The 19,587-nt window shown below is 37.1% G+C and overlaps 1 protein-coding gene across 2 annotated transcripts in view; it reads left to right on the forward strand.

Annotated features, from left to right (window-relative positions):
* The window catches only part of CACNA2D1 (calcium voltage-gated channel auxiliary subunit alpha2delta 1), a 413,553-nt gene that overhangs the window by 335,359 nt on the left and 58,607 nt on the right, over nt 1–19,587 (forward strand). For both annotated transcript variants that reach the window (XM_064504936.1, XM_064504943.1), the window contains exon 13: nt 18,256–18,334. In XM_064504936.1, the coding sequence (XP_064361006.1) occupies nt 18,256–18,334 (79 nt within the window). The remainder of the gene's footprint in view (nt 1–18,255; nt 18,335–19,587) is intronic.

Raw genomic sequence — 19,587 nt, forward strand, 5'->3', positions numbered from 1 at the left:
ATTTTATACCTTGTTACTCATTGATGCCAAGTGGTACAAAAGCATGCTGTGAGCCACAAAGAATTAGACTTTTTAATGAGACTGGTCTCATTATTATCCTTGCATTATCCATCAAAAAGCATGAGTAAATGACTATATGTATGTGAGTGTGTGTATACATGTATGTGTGTACATATATATTTAGATATAGATGTATCCCCTCACTGTGAAAATTTCTATGTGTTTTTGTAGTTCATCAGGCAAACAAAACCTGATCTCGAGGTTATAATCTGAAGCTGAGCAAATAACTCTCAAATATGCTTAGAAGATTTATCACTTTTTAAAGGAAACTTAAATATGACCTGGGTTCATATTAAAACCGAGCATTCACCTTTCCTAATATTTGGGGATGCGCCTGTAGCTGTCTTTCTTCGCAAAAGCAGCTACAAGTTAGATCACAATTCACCAAGACACTAAAGCAGTTGCCATGGGTGCTTATAACTAAAGCAGTGGCAGCATTTCATTGTAAGTCCTCATACACTTGAATTAATCCCTTTGAAAGGGGAACTAGGAATGCAGACACGATTTCCATCTCCACCAGTGACTCACTGTGCGACCTTGGACAGTCTCTCTGCGCCTGCTCCATGCTCGTGTTCCAGGTAGAATGACATGGCTGGGGTCGGTTGACCTTTGTGTCTGAGCTGAAAGTATTTTTTAAACTGACAATTAATTAGATGGAAGATCTGAAAACATGGCAACTCACTGTATGGCACACATGGCTGTATTGTGAAAATATATGCAGAGGTTCCTCTTCAGATTTGAACTTGGTAGCTTTTATTATAATGAGTGCCATCAGCTAAAGGAAAGCTACGCATAAGGGGGAAGATGTATGATTCATTTCTTATTATTTTCCATTTATTTCTCTATGTTAGCAGGAAAGTATAATAAGATATCGGAAGAAACACATTTGTAGTCTTACTAGCATCGTGCTTGACAATCATTTATTCAGGGAAGTATGATGAACTTAGGATTTACATTCTTGCTTTCTTGTTACTTCTAGCAAATGAAGGCTTAGGCTTTTTGCTGTATGCAAAAACGCATGGGTGATAATGGTCACTGCTTGGATTTCTGTTTATATTAAAGTGTGTCTTCTTATATAATTAAGTGTAATGGAAAACTTCTTTCACTTCATTAATTTATATATATCTAAAATACAAATGTCAGTAGGCAACTACATTTTTGTTCCTTGTCTAATAAAGTGCCCAGTTGCTTGATGCCATCCCTTACTGCTTTTCTTCAGGGTGACTTTGGAAATACAAGGAATACTAAGAAAGTTTTTTGCAGGTGTACTTTGAAGGACCATTCACTTTCTCCTTGAATAAACTTTATACTTTTCAATCAGTAAAAATCCTTGTGCTCTTGAAGGAGAATTTGTGGTAGCAAAATAAAATTTTTTTTTTTAGAAGGAAAATCTCTAAAGAGAGTGAAACAGCATTTAATATTAGTAAATTAAGCTTTATAAATTATAATAGCTCCCTGACAATCTTTTGCAACATTCTAGTATTTCTGAAAATAAGACTAATATAAAATATGTTTGTGAACCTAGTCTCCTGTTGAGAATACACTTGATCCCAGAATGATAACATGTGTGCTTTCTTGTTTCTCCTCTCTGTGTAACTTAATTTAATCCAGTGGAGCATAATAATACCATGACTGACAGACATATTCTAACATTAAAAATAAATGTATACTTTTAATTTTGCAAAGTAATAGTCACGGACAGTTAAGTTGCCTTCTTAGATTGCATAATAGTAAGCTTTCATAGGCGAAGTGATAGGAAACATAAAGACATGGGGATCTAGGTTCTGGTGTCCTTATTGCAGTTTGGTTATACTTTTTTCCACAAATAGTCTGTTGATTGTGAGAGGGCTAGTTTTATAATTATTTGTAGCAGTACTATTCACCATGAGTCAGGTATTAAAGAGAGTTTCCTGTGTTTTACAGTTGTAGCACTCCACAGTGTCAGTGTGTATCTGTTAACCTCTTTTCTTGCCCGGTCTGCATTTGTTTGATCACTTTTCTCTGTGCTTTGCATGCAGAATATAAAAGATGAATCTTTATTATCTTACTGATTCACAGTCAGTCACTTCTCATCTTAGATACACAGTGTCATAAATTTACGTTTTTTTTTCCTTTCAGTTCAAAGTGAAGACCATCCATTCAAATCTATTAATCCTTGTTTTGAGCTAAAATTGCTTCAGCTCTCAGAATAGGTTGTTCATGGTAGTTACTTTGTAATTCATTGGCATGAAAGGGGATTAAATAAGTTTGTCCAGTCAGACAACATGACTTAGTTACACTTGTTTAGAGTGCCCTTAGTGCAACCTTCAAGTTGAGAAGTGAAGGAATGCAATAAACAATAATAATAATAAAAAATACTAAAAGAATAGCCTAGAAGATAGAGGCAGGAAAATTGTCCTGTTAAATTAGTGGGTTACATCCCTTTCAGCTGGTGTACAGATATATTTAAAGTAGCTTTCTGTCTCTACAAATCACTTAAACTATGAATGTGAAGATTTTTATAAAACAAATAAAACAATATTTTGAGGAGGAACATTTCTAGTTTTTCATCTGTTTGAAGTTGAAAGTCACAATTGTGTCTCACCTTTGCATGCCTTTTTCCTGTAATAAAGCCAGATTTTATTGTCACAGATTGCAAGTATATGCTGTGCGTGATATTTAAAAATTGGCTTATTTACCTTTATGGTGGCATTTGGGGTTGTTGCACTGAACGTGTGAAATACCATGCACATGGCTAATTTCAGGAATGAGGGTGGTAAATTTTCATTTTATTTGCACTCATGCTACAGATGGCTTCACTGAAGATAGCAATATAAATTTAATTGAAACGTAGGCACAGGAGGTGTTCTCCATCCTGAGAATTTTGAACTCAGATTGAAAGTAGAAAACCAGCTATGGCTCTTTGGAGCATATTGTGCACCCTGAAATATGCATATTGAAGGATTGCTCAACTCACGTGGGTAGGAGAAGACCTTAAACATCCCTCATGCACTTCAGGTTGTTTGTTTGAAGGTTTTTGGTGGAGGCGGAGGTTGGTGTTATTTGCTGGTTTCAGGCGGGCGGAGAAGCCTAGGGCAGATCACACATCGCGTTCCCACAGAATCATCTGTAAGATTAATACAACCTCATCTGCTAACGGTATAATCTGAGAGGAAATAGTACACAGGAGAGTTTTTTAACAGCTCTGTTCCATTAAAAATATTTGTATGTGGTGGGCACAGACCTGTTATGGAGGTACAGGTCCTATGTGAAACGTGCTGAAACTCCCCTTGGAAACTGTTACACCTGGTAATGACCTTTTCCAAAGTGGGACAGAATCAGCACATCGGAAGAATGATATATGAGAAAGCACTTGCAAAACTTTCTTATAAAAGCAATTCCCTCTGCTGTTGTTATCCAAAGGGGGAACCGTTGAGTTTATTGGTCTGAATCCCTTTTTGCACAACTACAAGTCAATTTAACACGTGATAGTTGTGCTACTGTGTGTTAATCTAGGCAACGGCATATGAATCATTCTGGAGAAGCCTGAAAGCTTTCATCTCCACTACCAACAACCATTAAAAAAGTGCATGACATTTCCACTTGGGGTAGCCATGGGACTCTGACCTGTGTCAGCCTGAATAAATGTAACTTTCTACGCTTACTCGTAGAGCTGAAAATAGAAACACCATCCTTCTCAACACTGATATCGACTGTTAATAGTGTTTAACAGCTGTCCAAGTGTGCTCCAGCAGTGCTTGCATTTCTATGTGCAATAGACTTGCTACATGGGATATAACATAAAGTACTGAAATTAAGGGTTGAAATGAGCAAAATTCTGATTTATATATGAAAGACGTGTAGTTTGCTAGCTATAATAGCAAAAATTTTAAGCTAAGTTTTAAGCTTTCTATATATTAGGTTGTTCTCTGGGTTCTCTACTTTTCATTAGCTTTCTGTGGTCTTTGGACAGCCAGAAGCTAGGACATTTCTCATTTCTGCTCATCAGTCACCCTGCGTGGTGAATTGTAATGTAGTGATAGTACAGGAACTCTCAAGTGAGAAAAATCTCCAGCTTGCCAGTTACACTTGTATTACCACCATGAAGCTCAGCAGCACCGATATCTGGATCAGCCCTTTCACTGTCAGGTCATTAGAGAAAATTCTTCTGACAGAAGGCTACCTTCGAAGATTAGGAAAAGCCAGCTAGGTATGTAGAGTAACTGCAGAGGGAGATAATTCAGAATTGTTTCTCCTCCAATTGCAGATAGTCTTCTAAAAATGGAACCAGTCTATGGTCATCTAATGGACAACAGCAGCATGAATGATGTATCTTGTCAGGCTAAAATGCCTTTCTCTCCTCAATGAAGGAGAAGGCCTATTTAAAAACAAAAAATGCATCATATTTTTGGAAGCATCTGCCTTTATTCTGAAGAGCTAGAGAGAAAAGAAATGGCAAATATAATTACTAAGACCAAAACCAGCCTTTGCAATGTGCCATTATTGTCGTTGTTGTATTCTGCTTGTTTTCTATAATTCTCTCTCTTCAATCGGACTGAAGGTTTTACATCCATAATCACTTCTATCCTAAAAGTGTGTCATCTTCCAGATACTAATTTTAATTCATTAAATGTACTGTGATACTCAGAACTGGAAAAGCTAAAACATTCTGGGTGAAACTTGGATCAGTAATCAGAAATTTTGTAATCCATTTCTTTTTCTTTTTTTTTTTTCCAAAGTAAAAGTGAAAACTGTGTTAGTAGAGGACTCACTGCAGGCATATCTTAAGGCAAATTACCTAATTTTTATCTCTTTGTTAGCTCCACTTACTTAATGAAGGACTTACAATATATCCACTGTCCCAGCATCTAGGTTCTGGACATAGATTAAAGACATTAAATTGATTAAATAATCCATATAAGTAGTCTTCCTCCTGTGACATTCATTATCCAGAAATACTTCAGCAGTTCAGTTGCACAATGCTAAACTGTTTGAGGTCCTGAGTGTGCAAATCTAAACAATAGCATTTTTTTTTTCCAGATATGACATTAAGCATACTTTTTTTCCCCATAAACCTAAATTTTGAGCCACAGTTACCTCTCAGTGTGTGAAATCCTCTTCCCCAGTGGGGAATCAGAGGTTGGTGATTTTTAGGATACCTTTTCATTTCCAAAAATGTTTATATAAAGTCCTTTTAGCAATCTTATCTCAAGATACACCTCCATCACATGCCCGTGCCGTGGCAACTCTGCTGGGTTAGACCAGACTGGCACAGCCTTTCCCAGGCTGTTTCCTGGCTGACCCCTTTACCTTTAGGCCATATCATCCCTTCTAAATTATTTCTTAAAGGCTGGAATAAGGGACTTACTATATGATTCGTTGTATTTCTTGTCCCTTTTTCACCCGTTTTTCCCCTCCACTGACAAGTGCCTCCTGCTGTTCCGTACATGCGCCCAAGCGGGACATCGCAGACCGAGGAGGCATGGCAGCTAGTGCAGGGGGGCAGCCGGGCGATTATTGTGGGGAGAAGGTCAGCATGCACAAGAGCCTTTTCATGCCTGTGTCCACAGGGTGCCCGGTGTTGATACCGAACTTCTGTTTATGCTGTGGTTTCATTATCTGCGTGAGCCAGCACGGGATACCACGTGGCATTTTTATCTGCTGTGCAAGATCAAATCCACATGGTGGTGCTGAGAACTGCAGAAGCCTAATAAAAGTTTTAATATAGTTTTGCTGAAAAATAATCTTATCGGTCATATTAGAGTCATCCGTACCTGTTCCATAAAACCCAAGTGACAGCTTGTTTCATTCAAATTTGGCAGGGAGGAGGCTATTCGATACTTTCATTTCTGTGGGTCTTCAGTTCCAAACCACTTCATTAATGGTGATTGATTCAAGGTCTCGCACGCAGGTCAGTGCTGCAGGTGGCCTAAATTGATTAATCAAGGCAACAGGAATAGGATACCGCTTAATATAGAAAGTAAATTATGTTTGTTTGGGAATGAAAACAGAGAGTCAGACTGCATTTTACTTATTTATACAAACAAAATGCTCCATATGGCAGAGCTGGTTGAGGTTAGAGCTCAGAAGATAGGTTCAGTGACCGTCTGCCCACATACTAACCATGGGCTCATTCTTGTGGATTTATGATTGCAGGGCAATGAAGTGGGAGCTGGTTGTATTCTTCTGTAATTAAAGAATAGGACTGGGACTTTCTGCGATGGGTATGATCAATGTAATACCTAGGCCATGCATGATGATGTTTGCGTAATGCCTTCTTTAAAGTATCCGGTTCCACAGTTTTCTTGGGTGTTTGTTTTCCTGTTTCACCATCTACCTGTTTAGAAAGTTTTACCAAAACTTCTTTATGGCAAAATAAGCTTACAGTTTTTGTTTGTTTGTTTGTTTCCCTCTCCCCCCTTTTTTCTTTACAGTAGTCACAGAGAATAATTAATTCTTGTCATAATTTCCTCTTACATTTTAGGAGATCATTCTTATGTTGTTATCCTTGTTCTCCTTCCCAGGCTTTGTCTTTTCAACTAAACAAACTCCTTTCTTTCAGATTCTCATAAAATACATCTTAAATTCTTTTCATTCTTTTTGCCCTCTTCCATTGTATATAAAGTTATGCTATCTATACCTCTCCTAAAACATGCTTTGGAACAATTACAGATGGAACTTGAATGATGTCAAGAGAATAAACTATTTTCTGTGATTTTTCTTCATACAGAACTTAGGTAAATGCATCATAATTTGCCTTTTTTGAACAGCACCATATTATTGCACCATATTTGTTTTTTCCACATACTGCTGCTTTTTATAGGTATCCTTCAATTTTAGTTTATGCATTTGTTTCTCTTTTCTAAGGTTTTTCATCTTACATTGCATTAGGCAGTTTTCTCTTGTACATTTAGTGTATTCCTCTTCATGATTGCCAGCTTTCTTTTAATCCTTTATTCTTTAGATTATCTTCCCAAGAGACCCAACTAGCTACTCCTCTGAGTCTGCTCAAGTCTGTCTTTATGAAATCTTATCCTTGTTCTACTGCTGTCACACCTTTCTTTCCTCAAAATAAAAGCCACTCCTTGCTTTTTGCCCCGTATTAGCTTTTTCCTTCCAGATTTTCGGTTAATTCCCCCTTAGAATTCGAAAAAAAATCTGTCAGCTTTTACCATTTATCAGCTTTTACCATTTTGAGAATTGTTTTCTGTTCATAGAGAAGCAAAACTGAGCAACAGAGAAGAATGAGTATGATTATGATGATTAAAAGATGCTTTTCTTTAAATCTACCTGTTGTATAATCATGATGCTTATGCTTGTATATTGACCAAGGCTTGAGTTGTAGAAAGACTGACCTTACACCTTTGACGTAAAGGTGCAAATTTATGGAGAGAAAGTGTAGGATTTGTCCAATTAATAGAATAAATCATGTCTGATGCCAGCCTAGTACAACTGAATATGATGCATTAAAAAAAAAAAAAAAAAAAAAGATCTGTTAGACAGTAAAACTTGATAGAAATCTTAGTTTCTAAAGGGCGACTGAACCAACTGGCAGATGAATGTTGAGCACCACCTCTCTTTTTTTAAGGTGGGATGGGACATACTTGGATGTGAAGAGTTGCCAATATACTGGGGAAAAAAAAGACAGAAATATTTTGGAGGCTTCATACTGCAGCTTAAAGGAAGAAGTTACCGAGTGGGAATCTCTGTAGGAAGCAAGTGAATAATGGCACAGCAGAGGCAGATGGTAGCACAAGATGCATGTATGTAGCAGTGTAAGCAGGTGACAGGTTCAGAAGGAAATGAAAAATTCAAGAAACAAAGTTACATCCCATTCAGAGAACAAGAAGGATGTGTTCATGTATTCAGGCAGTGTGACAGAGGAAACGGATATGAAATGGGAAGTGAGATAGCATAAGTGTAGATGTACAGTAGAGGTCACTTAAGCAAGTAGGAACCCTGTGCTGCTTAAACGTGGACTGTTACAGATTGCTTCAGAGGTGGTAAGAGAGAGTTGCTTTTTATAGGAAGGAGAGCACATCAGTACCTGAGACAGGAGAGCACCGTCTGAGAAATCTTACTGAGAATAAGAATTATTATATGTAATTTAGAAAGCCTCGAATCAAAGTAGTGGAAGAAAGTAAACTAATATCAGAAGTATATGGGATGTTTTAAGTAAATGGGGAAAAAAAGTGAGGAAATAGTTTTTAACTTCAACATCATTGAAGTGGAGACAACACAAATACATCCCTAGTTTAAGAAATAAAATAGAGTCAAAAAAGGAGAGGGAGAACTGGAACAGCACTACCAGAAAGTAAAATTAAAGAGGTGCAAACCTTTTTCTTATATTTAATACTTAAAAATGTTTGGTGCTGGATGATGATTAAACTTTTGTTTCTCGGTCTTAACCACAGACTGGTGTCTACACATTTGACAGTGTATGGAGGTCTTACTAACCAGATTTTAGTGCTATGAGGTGTTCAGTTTCTGATTTAACCCTCCTTTCTCTCACTGGTGAAGAAATATGTTGCCCCCCCCCCCCCCCCCGGTGCTTAATAAGTAATACTGTACTGCAGCAAGTTAAGAATCTGTTCACTCCTGCAGATTAGAAATGTCAACAGAAAGGTGATCCCATTTTGAAAGAATGTTTTTTTCAGTGATGTTACTAACTTTTCAGCTCATACACATAGAATACTGAAACCTGGTGAAGATATGGCAGTTTACAAACTTTTCCAAATTTTTCTTTCCAAATTTTTACTTCTCTTGCAAAATACAGTGTTTTTCCAAAATATTTTGGTTTTGACCAAGAAAAAAAAAATCACCTCTAAGGTAAGGGATGGGTGTTCTGGTGAGAAACAAAGAAAATGCTCTAGCCCACTTAGAATATGACTGTCTCAGATCCAAAATCCTGATTAGTCCCAGACAAAAAGCTAACACCTGCTTTTATATGTTTCTTTTCTTTCTTATCCCAGGGGAATGATAGAGTCACAATCTTTAATTTTTTGGCTATACAGAAATAGACTATACAGAATAGAATAACCTTAATCGAAGACTGAGGTACTAATCTTGCAATCTTGTAGTTACATGGTTATGGAAAATGATACTCAAGTCTTAGCTTTTAATTATTGAGTTTTTCACAAATATTTTTATGGGTCTTATTTTTGTTCCTAAAAAGGGACAGAGAAAAAAATTCAAAACCTGAGCGTTTTCTGTAACAGCAAATATATATACTCATAGAGTCATTAATGTGTGATGTATCTCATTTGTTCTGGTTTTATATTCAACCTCTGTGTTTGAAGTTGGTAATTTTAGTTGAAGTCATACTCAAGTTAGTCCTGTGTCAAATTCAGGATTGCAGTGTTTCAGTGTTTTCAGCATATTCAGTGTTTTCAGTGGTTTAGGTAGGACTTCTGTGCTTCATAGTCTCATTAATAGTCTGCTAACAAGACTTTTAATCCATACTGGCCAAGGAACCTGAAGTGCATCCTGAGAAGATTTTCTTTTCAATATTTCTACCTTCATTTTTAGTGATTCTTTTTAATAGGAAAGAATTTGGCTTATTTACTAATGATTTTAGAAGAAGAGATGTGAACCTCTTTCCCAGCGCTGTTTCAATCTTAGCTGGTAGAGGCTATTTTATCAAAAAAAAAAAAAGCTCTAAGGCAATATCTTTCCTGTGGTAACTCTCTCTGTAAGAAGCATATCGATAAACAAGGTTGAACAGCTTTTTTCATTAAAAGGATAGATTTTGTGGGAGATGATTAAAATTCAGTTACCTCCCATCATAGAAGATTGAAATATGGCTTATAGCTTGTCACCTAAAAGTTCCGCTCTTACTGTTACAACCTGTTCAATACATCAGGGCTACAAACAACCCTCACAGCAAAGTGCAGGACAGTTTTATCTGTGAATTGTGTGTAGGATCAGTTCTATTCTTTTTATTATTATTTTCCAGAAATTTAAGCTTATTTAGCTGATAACAGAAGAAATGAAAAAAAAAAAAGTATCATTCAGTGTAGGAGGGAAATGTGACATGGCTAATTTCATTATCTTTAAACCATCCATGGGTAGACGGTATCTATAAATTTACATGTATATAACATACACGTAGAGCATCTTAGAAAGTCCTGAGCGTCCAGGTGCAGTCTTGCAAGAACTCGTGCGATAAGCTCGCATGCACAGTGACTGCGTTAAAGGCTAACTGCGAAGGACAGTCTGTAATACAAGGTCACGGCTCCTCACCCCCGCGAGGAGATTTGCCAGGCGTGGACAGCAGGCATCGTCAGCACAGAGCGGTGTGCCAGGAGCAGCGCTTTACCTGCAAGCAGAGACAAGGTCGGGTTGCGCAGACCAGTGGTGCAGTGGCGAGTTTCCAGTGCTACACAATAGTCACGGTCATTTTCCCTAAAAATAAGGAAAGACAACTGAACTTGAAGCTGTTTCATCCTTAAATCTCCCTCTCTTGAGATCATACTAGGATGCTGTTCTGTTCCCAGGGCAATCTCCAGGAAATGGGCCGTGGACAAGGGAAAAAGTGCCTTCACCTATTTAGTCGGAATAGCCCTTCTCAAGCTCATTAAGTCGTTTTCCTTAGAATTTCTCATTATTTGTCATGTTCCTTAAAGTCGTAGTTCTGTTATTCTGTGGAGATCTGTCCACTGTAAAATTAGACTTGAACTTTGTGTAACTGATAATTCCAGAGAGGAAGATTTCCTGTAAAAGGGTTCTGCTGGGAAATGAGAGTTTCCAATGGCCCTTCCCTTTCCCCCCATCCTCTTTCCCCTTCTAATACAACTTTTTGGCATTTCAAACAACTTGGTTTCAGTCAGTGTTTTCCACACTGTCAGAAATGGATTAATGAGAGTAGAAAACAGAGAGTAATGATACAAAGGCCATAGGACACTATTTGCAAAGAGAGAACGTTTGCATGAATAAAAAAAACTAGTCGTTGTGGAGTACCTGAGGAAAACTAGTGTTTGAAACATTCGCCTTTTAAAGACAGAATATATTCAATGGAATTGAATAAAATTCCTTTAAATACTTAGCTAGTATTTGTAATTTTTATTCCCCAGGGCTTTTGAGACCAAAAAAAAAGAAGAAGAGAAGGCATAGTGCCACAATATGAACCATAAATATCTATGTAATTAATCTGGTCATTTCCAACTGGTTACCTACCTCCAAATATTGGTTTGACTATCAAAGAAAAACCTAAGAGGCCGCACGCTTTTAATCCAGAACACAGAGGAGCGACAAACCCTAGTTCGCCCACCTCAGAGTCCCTAGCTGGGTGTATGGCTTTGTGTTAGGAAACTTTAAAGCAGGCTGCGGGGCTTGTTTGCCATCCTAGTCATGCATTATAGATTATCCTAGTCCTAGTTATGGATTGAAAAGACTTTTAAGTGGAGAGAATATGGAGGGGAAGGGATGGAGCACAAAGCAATTTACTTTGTCAACCCTTTTGTTCCAGACATGGGCCACCAAATTTACAAGGAACTCCTCAAAAAAGGTTTTTTTGTCTGTTTTTTGGGGGGCAATGATAAATCCTGAGTGTCAGGGAGAATTAGCCCTGGGAAAGGAGGGATTTGTTTGTTTTTAATTTCTACAAAGAAATTGTATTATTAACATAACCGAGGAAGGAAACAAATGAAGCGAGTAAACAGAACCCGGGAAGTCAAACTAAGGCGTTCATCAGTTGAACTGTCAGGAAGAGGATAGTGTAATTTCTTCCTTTGAAGGAGGGCTAGGAGTGCAGAAGACTACTTTAGGGGCATTTGGGGCTCTCCTAGGTAAAATCTATCTCTGCCTTTTACCAGGATCATCATCTGTTAGTGTAAATGTCTTAAGGCACCACCTATACTAGTAAATTAGATAGCCGAGGCATGGCTTGGACACTGTCCTGCCATCATATATCTGTTTCCCTGCTAGTGTGTCCCCTGGGAGGGTTTTCCGCCTGTGCCAATGGCACAGCCCCAGGCAAGGTGCTGGGACTGCTCCCAGGAGGCAGCAAGCAAAGCGGCAGAGGGAAGAAGCAACAGTTCAGCTTGTTTGTATTTGGGCAGTGCTGTCACGGTTGCTCTTTAGGCCCAATTTTTTGGTAGTGTAGGCATAGCCAAATTGACTCTAAAACTTCAAGCCTTTCTTTGTGAGATCCTACTGTTATTTTTGAAAGCAGAGCTTTTCTCTTCTTTATCCCTTTTCTTGAGATCGATACCGTATAACACAACAGAGCTGATTTGTACCTACGTCTGGAAACCTGTGAGATTAAAAACTTCAGCTCACATAGGCAAACAGTGCATACAGAAGGAATAGCAACCTTATTGTCATACAATATTTGTACATTAAGTTATCAACAGCCTACAGAATTGGATAATTCAGTTCTTTGATAATTTTGACTCATCAAAGATCAAGTCTAAACTAGGTAAGGACTTTAAGGATAACTCACATGAGTGGGTTATCAATTAAATTAGAGACAATTCAACAGAGGCAGATTAACATGTATCAGCAGGGCATTTACTCTGGTACTTTTACCCCACATAAGTAAGGTCACACAGCAGGGAGAGGCATCGTCTGTTAGCCCTCTCCTGTGTCAGCAATGAGGAGCTGCAGTTCCACAAGGGGGCACTAAGAAGATGGAATAAGATGTGTGTATAACAGAAACTTTTTTGTTAGTTCTGTGAGAGTGTTAATTGTGAAATTGCTCAATTTGTTACACTGTAATAGTGTTTTCAACCTAGGTACTAGAAAATATCCCCATTTTCATGCATGTAGGGCAACAAAAAAGCCAGACAAAAATACTTTTTTTTTTGCATTTCCAGAATATTTCACAGTTCTCAAAACATATTTTAAAAATTAATAGCATTTGCTTTAGAGGCTTCTTCAGGGAACAGAGCTTTCATTGTGTGCCTGTGTTCTGAAGACTTTAGCTCCTTCGGTGCAGTACTTGTGTATAACTACACCACACATCATTGCTCTTGGATGTGTTATCCCAACATATTAGGACCATCAAAAGTTCTTGAACGCATGTTAGCAGTATAATTTAGGGTCATATCCAAAGCAGGTGAAGATCTCAGATTCTCCAATAATCTCCAGCCAGGTAGCAAACTTCTTTCTTTCTTTTTCTTTTTTAAAGCTAGGATTAACATCGGACTATAATGTGAACTGACTTTTAGAGTGCCATTATTTCTTTCTATATTAGACTATAATTATGAAGACTACAATTAGACTATGAATTCATGATTTGGCATTGGAGCTTGAAGTTTGAGGTTAAATTATAGTGAATGAGAGATATTAATGCTAGAGAAAACTGCAGATACACATAGAAAGTCTGGGAGAAATAATTCCTTGTGGATAAATGGCTGCAAAAGTAGCTTCAAGGACCTACTCTAGTAATCTTTAAACACATGTTTCAGTTAAAGCAATTTTCCTTTGATTCCAGGGGGATTTCTTGCATGGTTATATGCCTTGCTGAATCTGAGATTAAGGGTCAATTATGAAAACACCTGAGTAGATGTTTTCTCAAATACCTTCATACTTTCTTTATGCCTATAAATTCAAAGAAGTCCAACCTGTGATTTTCTTTTGCATCTAAATATTATCATTTGAGAGCTACAATCTTATTCTGTTTCCCATGTTCTTTTTGCCCCAAGTCTATACATATTTTAGGAAAGTACCCAAAGCAGGAGGCAGACCCTAACATGGGCTTAGATATCAAAAATAAAATTTGGTACATTTTCTTTGTTGTATTGTGCCACTGAAAAGTGGCACACTCAATGCCTGCCTTCATCTTGAATTTTCCTAACTTGACATAAAATTTGAGTTCTGTATTTTGAGTCCTTTGTTGCCTGTAGACCTTCACAAGATTTAGCAGCTGATTCGGTTTTGTACTCTGCTCCTAAGATTATCTCTGTGTTTTGCCCAATTATTGGTAGATGTAAAATGCATAAGCAGTCCCAGAATTATGGAGAAAAACCCAAGTGTCCTACCTCCTAGTTAAACGCTAAATGTCCTTGAGCCTGATATTCAGCAGTTGGAGTTATGAATTTGCTCAAACTGAGAGATGTGAACGCAGACACCTTTTGTCTCACCATTAAACTCTCATTTAGAAGGTTAGAGGCACCACTGTCAAAGTCGTTTTGAAAAGGGCAAACCCTCTTCAGTCCTTCACAAGAAACCGTTTACTCTTCGTGTCGTAGGAGTGACTCACACAGCTGTGTCCATGCTACCAAGCTGCGGAGGGCCAGGGTGCAGGCTGGAGAAGTGGCCGCAGTTCTCCATACCATGTAATTCAATGGTATGGTTCTTGCCTGTGGTCCTCAGCTCTTCTGAACAATGTCCTGATTCAGTTTGGGGGTAGCACGAGCTGTTCCCAGAAGAAGTTATTCATGAGACCACCCAGTGCAGGGGTGGAATGGGGAGGGAGGACGGCAAGATAATTTAGCTATGGAGCTGTGAGCTGTGCTGTGCCGCTTGCCCTCCAGGGCTGAGAAATAAGGGATTATGTCCCATTTTATTTACTGTCTAAACATAGCCTAACGGACCCTAAAAGTTCCCTCTAGTACATCACTGTGAGTCTTACGCCTGCTGGTAAACACAGAACTTTTCTCCCTCTCATCCCTCTCCTTACTAATAAAACAAAGCTACTGTGTTTTTATAGATATAACCTAAATGGCTTGGGACTGTTTCCCGTGAAGTCCTGGCTCCAGCACAGACGAGCATGGGCCAGAATTCAGATGAAACTCTGCATTTGATGTTTCTTAGTGGCAATTCTAAGTGGTTTCCTAATTTCCTAATATGTCCTCGGTTTAAACTGGTCATAATTGCCTTCTGATCTCAGCTAGTTCAGAGCAGAATCTGAAGTTTTCTTCAACTTTTTTTTTTCCCCCTCCACTTAGGGAGCTATGCCCACAGATGTAAACACAGTGAGGAAACACATGCACTCAGAAGTTTAACAGTGGCCGTTTGAAAACCACATAACATTCCCCTGACCTGCAGTAGAAAAGTACCAAAATGATGAAGTGGTTTGGAAAGCTATACTTACAAGGGATTTAGAAGATGGAGTGTATAACAGCATGCAAAAAAAGCAGTTTTATGATTTTATTCAGAAAAATAAGCTTAATTGGTATATTGTCCTCTTTTTTTTTTTTCTTTTTTCAGAAGTGTGCCTAGGAAATACAAACCACACACAATTTTTCCATATATCCAATAATCTATTTAAACACATTAATTGGAAAAATAATTTCCAGGGTCATGCTGGAATTACTGAGTTCTTCTTCTTTATTGCAACTTGTCTTGGTCAGTAGTAAAAGAGATAATCTCTGGATCTTTACCTTCAGTTAAAATGATCTGATTAAAATATTCTGAAATCGGTCATCTACTACTGTGTTATTTCTGCGTGTCATCATAACAACTGAGGTTGCATGATTTGCTGAGATCAGTTTTGGACTCTTTTTTTGGGGGGGCCTAGTGGTAGAAAAAAATTTATTCTTCCTATTTTCAATGGTAGTCGTAAAATGGTGGGATTCATCTTTGGAGAGCTCTCTGTAAGGAAAAGGTACAGACAGATTCGTCTCAGTCCCTTGGCTGACTTTGGGTCCTGTCACAGAAAAGGTTAGCACCGAGCATGGTTTTTGCTAAAACTGGCTGGTTTCATTTGACTTGCTGACTCATTTTTCCAGCTGGTCCGTCAGTCTACTCAATTCCAGAAGAGACAATGGGAAAAAGAAAACTCTTTTGAGCGTCCCACCCTTTTGCCAAGCCAAGCAACAATTAAAAACTCCAATTTACATTGCAGTTCTTTATCTCTGTTAATTACCCGAGGAACAGTAAATCAGATGTGTTGTCCTCTGCTTGTTGTCAGTAATTTAAATTCTAGATTTTTTATAGATTAGCTGCAGATTTTACATGCTGCTTCTTTTCCCTAAATTACATATCATTTCACAATTTGAATCCAACACAGTGTTTCGTTTTTACATTTGAGACCAAATGCTAGACAGTCCCGTCTAATTGACTCATGGGTTTTATACACGTACAAGCACACCACTGTGACTGTTTATGATTTGCTTAATTAGCCACTTCCAATTCTGTTAAAAGAGACATCAAGTCACTCAGCTATCTTAGTAATACTTTTTAGTGGATTTTGGTCTTATTTCACCATCATCTTGAAGAAGAATATAATTTGAAGGAACACTAAGTTGTAACAGTTGTGAGTCCAGAAAAGAACAGAAATGTAATAGGGACCTTGTGAGCTGAGAGGTATTGATAGAAAATAACACTGTGATATTCAACTTGGAAAAAATGTATGGTGATTAAATGGAAACAGAAAGATCCATTAGAAGGGTTATGGCTGACACTTTGCGAAAGAGGTCAAGGACAAATGGGCGATGGCAAATATGACTTGAATTTACAAGGTGATACAGCAATAAAAAAGCAAATGAGATACAGACATATCAGCTGACATCATGTAACTGCTATCAGTACTGATATTTTCAAGGTAATGGAAGGTTTTTTTCATCTGCCTCTATACATATGAGCTATGGGAGGAAAATTTTACCACATCACACATGTGCAATCATTCCCATACTTGTTTGTGCAACTAGAACTATAAAGGGCTTGAGTCATTACTCAGGGAGGACCCTGTAGGTCATAGTTTTAGTAGAGCTTCAAATTTTGCCTTTAGTAAAAAGAGAAAGAAAAACTGATTTAGTAATCAGTGCAATAGGCGTTGATTTAGTAATCAGTGCAATAGGCGTTAGTTACATTCATTCAGCTTTTAGGTGCAGAAACAGGGTTTGCACATATAAAGCAGATCAAAAGGTGTTGCTAATTAAAAATGGCATGCAGCACAAAGCTTTATTTGCCCTTCTTGCATATAGGGGTCAACACTAATAAAGTTTCACCAATTGCTAGCTGCTGACTGATGATCCGGAGCTATTCTGCAGCTCTTGGTTAATATATAAGCTCCAATTTTGTCACACAATTTCGCTTACTTATCTGACAAATGAAGGTCTACCTTAGCACATGCTAAATAATATGAAAACCAAGCAGCGATCAGTAAGCAGTTCATGAGTAGGGTCTGCAACTTTACATTGTGACTATTATTTAAAGAAAACATTAATTTATTATTCAATTATAGCCTGTTTGCAAATTAAGTGTAATATGTTTTAATTTTCAACATAGTCATCAAAATCCCCCAAAAGGAATTCATACTGTGATTTCGTACTGTGATCTATGTTTGGTAAAGTGAAATGGTAAAGAAACAGATGCCTGAAAAGGAAAGGCAGTCTGATCCTGGGCCATTTCTTATAAAGGAACCAATAATAATAATGAGCTTATTAAATCTGGTGGGAAAATATTTTTCCCACCTTTTAAAGGATTGTTCAGCTTGTGAGCAAAATGTTCAGAAGGAAGCTGAAACATAACATTTGTAATGTTTCTGTGTCTTGTAGGAATTGTCATCTGTGTACAAAATTACTTTTTCTTTGTTTTTATGTTTCTAACTTAAATCAGACAAATTGCATGGAAAACAATTTCAGCTGAAAACTCTGGTTTCTATCAAAAACTTAGACAGAATCTTTGTGAATTCTTCTGGAACCAGGACACCCTCAATTACAGAGATAGATTGGGGTTGCATTGGCCAAACAGAACAGAAAAATGCTCACAAAACACATAACTTGAATAAATATCCAGAGCTTAAACCTGAAAGTCCTTCCACAGAATTCTGTTGATCTAATTTAGTGGTCAGAGCAAAAGGAGAATTTGTTTCCAGTAGTATTTGAAAATTTCATACCTTTTTTTCCCTGAAATCATTTTATAACCTGAAAAATTTTATTTTGCATTGCTTTGAATCCTGCATCTAACACTGATAAGAGGTTATGTCAACTAATTTAATGAAACTCTGAAGCTATAATTAACACCCTAGGAAAAAATTCTGTAAATGCTTCATAGAGAATAACCAAAGTAAGAGCTTTAAAATATCAAAGATTTATTAAAGAATGTTCCTCCTATGAGTTTTCCTACTTCATGTGCCAAAATATTCGATAGGAATACATAAAATATCACTATACTGGTGTATCTATTATAGTGATATAAACCAGGAATTTTACATTTTTCTTTTACTGTTCGACTGTGTCAAAAACCCAGGTATCATTAACTTGAGAGTAACAGCTAATTAATGACAGGTAGTAAAGCTATATGCATTATTTTTTTCAATTTGCATAGGTACGTGTGTTCACATTTTCTGTTGGTCAACATAATTATGACAAAGGACCCATACAGTGGATGGCCTGTGAAAATAAAGGTACTGTGCAGTTCTTTGAGCTTATGCTTGGCTAGAGCTTTGAATAGGCAATAGCTTAAATATTCTGTAAATATTACAGATTTTTCAGCCTGATTTTTAGTTTTATTGTATTTTTGAATGAACATTCCAAATATATGTGTGTGTGTGAGTATGCAAGCTTACTTTATTACTTTATTTAAAACTTTATATTATAAGAAAGATGTGATCAGAGCATTACTTCTCTCTAATAACAATATGATGTTATGGTTCAATTTTGAGAATTATTGTTGATTTTTACTCTGATATCTTTCTTTATGTGGAAAAGAAGAAAAAGTATATATTTTAAAAAAAGGAGAAAGCAAGGAAGTGAAATACTTTCTCTTAAACTTTCTACAGGAAAAATGTGGACAGAAGCATTTAGAAAGAGTGTGAGAAAGAGGTACAGGTCTGGGAAAAGACATATAAAGAATATAAAGCTAGTATTGTCTTGAACAGCTTATGGTATAATTGTGGTGCAAGAGATAAGAAATAAATACAGAGAAACAGAAAAGAGAGGAATTATTAGACAATCTTGTTTAACATTTTAAATAGAGCAGTTTCTGGGACTGACTGAAAATGTGAAAGTACTTGTTTAAAAATTCAGTAAGAAGCAAGAGGTGAGAGGTAGGACAGGTTACAAAGGCCTTGAAAATGAAGACAGCTGGGGAAGAAGAGGCATGAAGATAAGATAAATCACAGATAATATGTAGAAAAATCCGTAGCCTATATGAATAGCCTGAATATCATAACTACTTGATTTCTTTAGTAAGCTGACATAAACTATTCAGAAGACACTACAACTTAATGCAGAGTAAGAGTAGATGTGACAAAATTAAAAGATAAGTAGAAAGACTAAAAGGCCTTTTTCACTCTATTTATAGGTATGAATTGCATTCAGTGACAACATTGTAATTCCTAAGTTTATTTTGTGAATTCTTGTGGGACCAGGACTCCCCTTCTGACTCCTACATTTATTGTGTGAGAAGTGCCTTTTGTGATCATAAAAGATCAGCAGATTGTGTTGTCAGATAACTACAGAAAATCAAAGTGTTGTGTTTTGAACAGAGCATTTTAAATAAAATCTCTGCATCTCAAAATACAGCATGCATGTAAACTCCATTGTTTTAAAACAAGTTAAGACCAGCTGGCTTAAAGCCTAACCATCTATGTCATCTTGTTATTCTAGCTAAATGGTCATATTCAACTTTCCAAAATTAATGTGATTGTTTGTTTGC

Source organism: Dromaius novaehollandiae, chromosome 1, assembly GCF_036370855.1.
Source record: "Dromaius novaehollandiae isolate bDroNov1 chromosome 1, bDroNov1.hap1, whole genome shotgun sequence".
NCBI classification, from domain to species: Eukaryota; Metazoa; Chordata; class Aves; order Casuariiformes; family Dromaiidae; genus Dromaius; species Dromaius novaehollandiae.